General features: G+C 39.0%; 1 protein-coding gene across 2 annotated transcripts; it reads left to right on the top strand.

Moving 5' to 3' along the window:
- The first annotated feature begins 805 nt into the window (after nucleotides 1-805).
- Nucleotides 806-6,640, top strand: creb3l3a (cAMP responsive element binding protein 3-like 3a). Of its 2 annotated transcripts, none has more exons than XM_086283948.1 (10): nucleotides 806-1,122; nucleotides 1,420-1,524; nucleotides 1,635-1,881; nucleotides 2,531-2,661; nucleotides 3,539-3,649; nucleotides 3,747-3,853; nucleotides 4,339-4,407; nucleotides 4,615-4,699; nucleotides 5,046-5,139; nucleotides 5,778-6,640. In XM_086283948.1, the coding sequence occupies exons 1-10, from the start codon at nucleotides 1,102-1,104 to the stop codon at nucleotides 6,092-6,094; spliced, it is 1,287 nt and encodes a 428-aa protein (XP_086140074.1). In that variant the 5' UTR covers nucleotides 806-1,101; the 3' UTR covers nucleotides 6,095-6,640. The 2 variants fall into 2 exon arrangements, with proteins under 2 accessions (XP_086140074.1, XP_086140075.1); XM_086283949.1 differs by having other exon boundaries at nucleotides 808-1,122; nucleotides 1,638-1,881; nucleotides 5,778-6,639.
- The last annotated feature ends 901 nt before the right edge of the window (nucleotides 6,641-7,541 follow it).

Here is a 7,541-nt window from a genome sequence, read left to right as displayed (position 1 = left end):
CGTTTGGATTCAGGAGACAGACAATATCTCTGCTTTTAAGATTAGGCTTAAAACTGTCGCCAAAGTGCTTGCTCATAAGGGGTCATATGATTGCTGGGTTTTTTTCTGTATCTATTATTGTAGGATCTATTGTACAATATAAAGTGCCTTGAGACAACTGTTATTGGCACTATATAAATAAAATTGAATTGAAACAAATTGAACTATTACCACTTTATTACCGAGTTGTATTTCCACATTGTTAAACAAAGTTTTTAGGCTTTTATTATCCTAGTATATAAATTTCAGGGTAATATTACTCAACTTTAACCACTGTTGCTACTGTGATATTACTTATATATTACATAGTTATTACTTTGGTAATTGCATAGTAATAACGTAGAGATTACCACATTATTAACCTTGTCACCCTACTATTACCCCTTTTTTACCGAGTTGTAATAGAAAGTGCTACTGATTTAAAGTATATAAATGTTTTGTTCAACTTTCAAATTAAATTTTCCCAGAAATGCCTTAAACCACAAATACAAAGAACATGTTTTTTTTATTCTGTCAGTCAATAAAACTGTAACTTTTCTTGATTAATCACATGATTTGAGACACAACTGTAGGATGCACATCTGTGAAATGATCAGATAAATTAACATAAAGTTCCTCAAAACCAGAGTTTTTGGCTGAATTTGACAAAGAATCGAGCTTTTGTTTGATCATTGTGTTTTGAATATGTGCTAAAGGTCACAACTATCCCTATGTCAACAAACTATCAAAAAAAATAAGAGAAAAGAAAACAGGAGACTTTGCCCTTTCTGATGTTCACATCTAACTGGTGACTTCATTTCTTCTGTCCCGGTCTTCTATCTAGGTAGCTGTGTACTCTTAACTACCAATAAGATTACTAATATATGCTCTAAGAGCCAGTAAGGACAAAGCAATCTAGTCAGCTGGGTGTGTTGAGTTGGAGTTTACACTTTGGACCCCAGAAGAGCTGAGAGATTAAGAGCAGACTCTTCAGAAACGGAGACCTCAGAGTAAAATAGATATTTTGTTTGGGTTGCAGTTGTTTTGACAGCTTCTTTGGTGTGCCACTCAAGCAGGAAAATTATGGAGCATTACCCGGATCAGGTAAACATTTTAGTATTTCCATTATATCATAGTTTACAGATTTAAGACAAAGCTGCAGAGGAAGCCTTCAAGAGCTGGAGAGCAAAGTTCACGCTTGAGAGAAAACTGAAAACCTGTATTTAGTGTATATTCTTAAACCAACGATTTTAAAATGTTAATGTTTTAAAAAAAAATCACACTGACTTGTGTGGGTTGGTGAATTGTTGGCAGTGAAACAGATGTTCATAGTATCTGAAATCTTTACTGCTGTGTTGTTTTCTCTTATATGTTGCTATTTAACGCATGACCTCTCTTCAGGGTTGTGATGGCCTTGAGCTGCTTGACTGGCTATTTGATCAAAATAATGGTATTCTCCGTCACGAAGAACCAGAACAACACACTTGGCCAATCCAGGACCCAAATGTGTGTGAGACTGTTATATGACTTCTTTCTCCCACTTCCTTGTCGGTGTTCTCTGTATGTTGTTACCTCACACATAGAGAATAATCGTTCAACTTGATGTTTTCACCCAGCAGATGTTGCAGCCACCCGAACAGCCAAACGATGACTTTCTCAATGCGCTCCTGCGTGGCGGTGATTCTGTGTCAGCCTCTCCGCTCTGGTCACCATCTCCCAGTGACAGTGGGATCAGTGAGGACCCTCCATCAGACCAGATGGACAGTCCTCAGCGCCCTGAAAGCCCACCCGGGGACTCCCATTTCTTTGGTACAAGACCACTAACCAAGGCGGCCCTGGAAGCCAATGTCCCCGTTGACTTCAGTAAGTCGCACATATCCAAAAAGTAAAACATTCACATTGGGACACATTACATTGGGTTCTAATTCCTAATATCTTTTCATGATTATTGATTAAACGAAACATTATGTTCTCTGGTGTGTTTAATCAAACTGTGGAAATTAAGTCCCAAGTTATATCTTCAAATGACAAATTCTTATGATATCCCTAATACTAAGCAATTAGCTTTATTATAGCAGAGATGAAAGGAGAAAATATTCTCATTTGCTTGAAAAATTGCCATCGGTTATCTACATTTTGCACATTTTTAGATAATCAATCTCTGATAATATTAGCATTTCATTCTAATGACATTATACTAAATCCAGCCCTTCTGGGAAAGGAATGATAATGGCACTCAGTGTTTGAAAGTTTTTGTTCCTGAATATGAATCCCAGTTTAAAGAATAGAGTAGGATATCATAGATTATTTGTGACTGTATACAGAAACAGTCAAATGCTAAGACACAGACATTATCGATGCAGACAAAAGAAAGTCAACATGCTCAGCGCCTTGCAGAGTTATCAGTATTTACACAATCGGGCTCCAGAATTGCTGGTCAGAATCCAGCGAGACGAGCACGTCTCCTTGGTCTTTATTTGCATGTGCACTATCGTTGCTCCTGTGTGTGCAGGTGGCTGGAAGCTTGGCTTTCCAATGGGCAAGGCGAGGATTACACATCCTTCTGATGTGGATACATCACAGCTTTCCTCTAGCTTCCCCCTAACTGTCAAAGATCTGCTATTGTCGGGCACGTCTGAGCCAGTAAGTATCCTGTTGCTCCCTGATAGAGAAGGAGGGGATGGTTGAGGGTTGGGGGAGAGCGTGTCTAATGCATGTTTGTGGATCTTTCATTGCTTTCTTGACTTAAGAGACCTGTTGTTTACCTTTTGTGTGTGAGTGTGCATGTGTACTTTGGTAAAAAAAAAAGAAAGAAAACAAACAAGTGGATTACTACAGTCCCTGATCTCATGAATTCAGCAAGGGGTAAGGCCTTTGGAATTGCAAATGAAATTTCTATTTTTACTCTTGTTTGTGGGACGCTTTGCTGAATGTGCAGCAACTGATGGTTGTTTTCTGAGCCGGAGAGAAGGAAGACACAAAAGATTTTTATTAGTATTCTACCGAAGATGATTTTTTCAAACCTTCCCATAACTTTCATTCATTCATACAAAATTTTGGAGATAAAATACCTTCTTAATGTGTGAAGAATTTTATATTATGTGGCATTACTAAATAGCATTTTGTGAAGAGAAAGTTTATTAGGTCAACATATCAGATATTCTCATTTCACACACTCACACAAAAAGAAATTAGATTATCAAGTAAAGATCACCATGACCAGAATAATACGTTAGAGCTTCTGAAACTTAAGTGGATTTCAGTTCACTCCAGGTATTGATCAATCTTCTCAGCCTAGTTTAGTAAGATGAAGGAGAGAGTAGCAGAATGCAACTTGGGTTTTCACACCATAATTACTTTTCAGAAGCCATGAAATGAGACTGATGAAGTTGCCTTGATAGTCTGCACCAATTTAACTGTTTCCTGTGAGGTTCATTGAGCGCACAGTGAAAGAGGTGGCCAGAGAGAAAATTTATTAGTGGTGGTGTTTTAAAAATTAGAATTTGTATTTTCCCACCAGACCCCACAGCCATCCCAAAAGTCCATTCAAGAGCTGGTTCTCAATGAAGATGAGAAGAAGCTTTTAGCAAAGGAGGGAGTCACTCTGCCCACCCAGCTACCTCTCACAAAGGTAAACGGCTATCAATACCCAAACAATGAGAACAGTTTCCAGCACCTAGAATTTATCATACAGAGGCTCAAAACAGTAATGTTCCTTCCTTTGTCAGTATGAAGAAAGGATTCTGAAGAAAATACGCCGAAAAATTCGCAACAAGCAGTCGGCCCAGGAGAGCAGAAAGAAGAAAAAGGAGTACATCGATGGGCTGGAAAGCAGGTAATATTCAAATTTAGAGTGGGTTGGAATGTTTTAGCATTTTAACTGCAATTCTTACCGATAATAACAGTCTTAGAAACTGATAATCATTTTTCAAAGCATAAATAAGTTTTGATTATTTTGCCATTGTACCCTCCGGGCAGCCCTGTACTCTTGTTACAGGTTAATGTATTTCAGAGAAAGAAACTTAATGGAAAAAAATCCACACTTTTGGGTTTTTAATGTCAGCTTCTGAGCAGAAAACCGTTTAAGAGTGTGCACTGCAAAATATTTTGGAGTAACGCATTATAGAGCCAATTTGTAAATCGGAGCATTCAACATTCCCCGTACTCCTTCAGATCAATTCATGAATAACAGACGGAGCCTTAAACCGATTTTTGATAGCAAGCTTTCACTGGAGATGAAAACCTAAAAGAGAGAAAAAATTATATTCTTTCAACTTGTTTTTTTTTTCTCCTTTCTTCCCCTCGTGTATCCCCCTTTAGGATGGTTGCTTGCAGTACACACAACCAAGAGCTACAGAGAAAAGTGTCCCAGCTGGAGAAATGTAACATGTGAGTGATCGGAGACAAAAAATCGATCTCTGTTTTTAATTACGGTAATCATTCTGTGATCTCAGGTTAATGTTTGTTATGACATTTCATCTTAGCAAAATAACTACCTTTGGCATTTTTCCCTGCTTTCCTGTTCCCCTCAAACCTTTTTTAATCCTCTTATCACGTCTTCTCTTTGTATTTTCTTTTCCCCATTCCTCCCTACAGGTCACTAATGGAACAGCTGCGCAGGCTGCAGGCCCTGGTCATGAATACAACTAATAAGCCAGCCCAGACTGGGACATGTGTACTGGTACAGACATCCTCTGTGATAAGATAAATTGTCACTGACACACGTGGCTCTTCATGAAAGAATTCAGTTTCCTAATGCCCAAACACCAAAAATTACTGCTGCTGGATGAGCCATTAAGAAAAGCCAATTTAGACTGGTGCACACTGGGTAATACAGCAAGGGAGAGATACAGTGGCTTAAAGAGAAGCTACTGCATCTAATCACGACACTGGAATAAAGCTCAACACTAGAGGCACTTTTAAAGTGTAACTTTTAATCTATAAATATAACTAAATGCCTTCAAAAAAAAAGATGTAGGAACCCCCCTCGTACTTTATCTAACACTCCTTTTTTATCATATTCTCAGGTGCTCGTGCTGTCCTTCTCCCTAATACTGTTCCCAAGCCTCAAGCCCTTATCTGACTCCAAAGTCAGCCAAGGAGACTTCACTCCAGTCAGAAGTGAGTAACCTTCAGCACCAAACAGCTTTGTGTGGCTGCCTGCCAACTAATCCAGCAGCTATATGTCACAGCTGCGGAGTTTGCTAGAACTACATTCTCACACGCTGCTGGAACGGTTCTCACCTGCTGAGCTCCACAGTCGCCTCTACTGTTCTGAGGATTTGCCATCTACTTAAAGTTAGTCGGAAGGCAGAGAGGACCAAGGCCATTTATTGTCACTGCAGTTATTAAGCTCTGCTCTGTGAAGCGGCGCTTGATCTGATTGCTTACCATTAATTATTAGTTTAGTATTGAATGTCAGTTTAATGTTGAATGTGTTTGCTGATACCGACTATGATGTATTTCTTTCAGTTTAATAGGAGACGAGATTAGTGTTTGCAAAGCAGTGAGGTATAATTTCTTAACCTGAGTGGTTTGACAGAACTGAAAAAAAGCAATCATCTTGTGCCTTCCCCGACTGCTCGGGGCTCTGTTACAGGAGTCTTTAACGTGTTTAGGTTTGAATTTTGAATCGTCACAAACTTATGAGAGCACGCAGATGTGAAAATGTACACTTGCCTGCCTCAGTGCATGTCTAGAACAACACAATAAGACCTGACTATAATACTTGTTTTACTCTACGTCTTATTCTCCTACAGTCCAGTCACGGTCCCTGCAGAACCTTCAGGCTTCCCGTGTACTCCATGTCACTGAATCCCCAATCTTCAGCGAGGATGAATCAGAGCCTCTTCACCGGCATTACCCAGAAGACCCGGGATTGGAAGATTTGACCGCACTGATGGAGAAGATGGCAGTAGACCAAGAACAATCCACTTTGGAGTCCATGTCTCTCAACAACAGCCAGGAAGACAAAATTGGTCATTTCCATGTAGATCCAATTACTGGTCACATCGCTACGGTGACCTTGAATCCCCATCGCTCTGCCAGGTTACAGCCACACGCTGATGGTATGTAAGAAAGAAGGGAAGCAAAATTTTCAAATTATCCTACTCCTAATGGTAGAGCAGGGGATTATCAGGGGCTGTTGTTTACACAAATGGAAATTGGGTTTTAATCATTCCCATTTTGTCTTTAATACTTATGTAGCCTGTATGCTTTTTTTTTCTACTTGTGATACTGTTTTATATCAGTGTTTGGATTTGAATCCCTACTGAAATTTCTTTTTCTGTGTATGCCTTGACTTTGATGAAATGCCAGTGTAAATTGCTGTTTGAGAATGTCAAAAAAATGTGGTGAATAGAGCCGTGATTGCGTGTATAGTTTTGATCATAATGAACGATTTTTGAAATGTTAAAGGATTTTCAAAGCATGTTTTCTCCGAAGAGTTGATTGCAGTAGTTTGGATTTATTCACGGATTAAACATCGTAAAGTAAAGAAAAGTATTAAAATAACACAACAAAATCAGTGGTTTGAATATACTGTGTACTCATTTTTCTGTATTTCCAAGCTTTAATTATTAAAAAGTGAAAACATGTGGTACAACATCTCTGTTGACACTTCTGGTTGAAAAAAGAGCGCTGTGGGGTGGATGTCAGTAGTGACATGGTTCACACAGAGGGAGACGGAAAACTGGGACAAAGGTGAGGCAGATGACCTGTTATCTCATTAGTCAGACTTGACATGTTGACTTATTTACTTGTTGAAGCCAGGTTCCAGTTGGTGTCTGTGGCACTCGCCCACCTTCTGTTTTGTCATTGTCAACCTAACAAAAATTGAAAGGTGTTCTTAAGCTTGCTGCCATTTCACCTAGCATTTAGGTCTGACCTGTTCAAGATGACATTTTCTGAGGTCGGCTAGACTTTATTTGAAGGAGCGGCCGGAGATTGAATTCTGGGATTAAATGATCCTCTCCATCCAACACTCTGGTTACCATCTGAAAGGATTCGTAAAAGAAAAAAATGTGATTTCCATTAATACACACACACACACACACGGACATTTGATAACAGAAATCCCTCTTTTGAGATTAATTTACAACATTCATGAGATTACTTGAAGCTCTTGAGAGAATGTCATCACCTGACTAAATCTTCAGTCAGCTGACAACTATCTGGAATTACTCCAGCTTGTTCACCTGACACTGAACATATTACATGAAAGATGAAGGCATAGCTTTCTGTGTGCGTGTCTGCAGACTGGATTCAGCATGAGGGGAATGGCAACTTTGTGGCAATCCATCAAAACGGTTTTGAAATCCATTCTAAACTAAGCTTAAACTAAAATTTGTCAACTGGTTGTGACAACCTGAATGTTTTTTTTACCAAAGATTGTGTGAAATTGCACACTTTTAATCACATATTTGAATGATTATAGGACCTTTCCTGTTGCTATGGCAGCTGTCTTTTTCAGCCTGACTTTAAGTGTGGCTTTTCAGAGCAGCAATAAACACTTTGCCTTCAAA

The sequence above is a fragment of the Aulonocara sp. 'chitande type north' Nkhata Bay genome, linkage group LG23, assembly GCF_057382095.1.
Source record: "Aulonocara sp. 'chitande type north' Nkhata Bay isolate Kocher_YH1m ecotype deep benthic linkage group LG23, A_spYH_male_GT1.1, whole genome shotgun sequence".
In the NCBI taxonomy this organism is placed as follows: Eukaryota; Metazoa; Chordata; class Actinopteri; order Cichliformes; family Cichlidae; genus Aulonocara; species Aulonocara sp. 'chitande type north' Nkhata Bay.
Note: the sequence above shows the minus strand (reverse complement) of the source record. Positions and strands in the feature narration are given on the sequence as shown.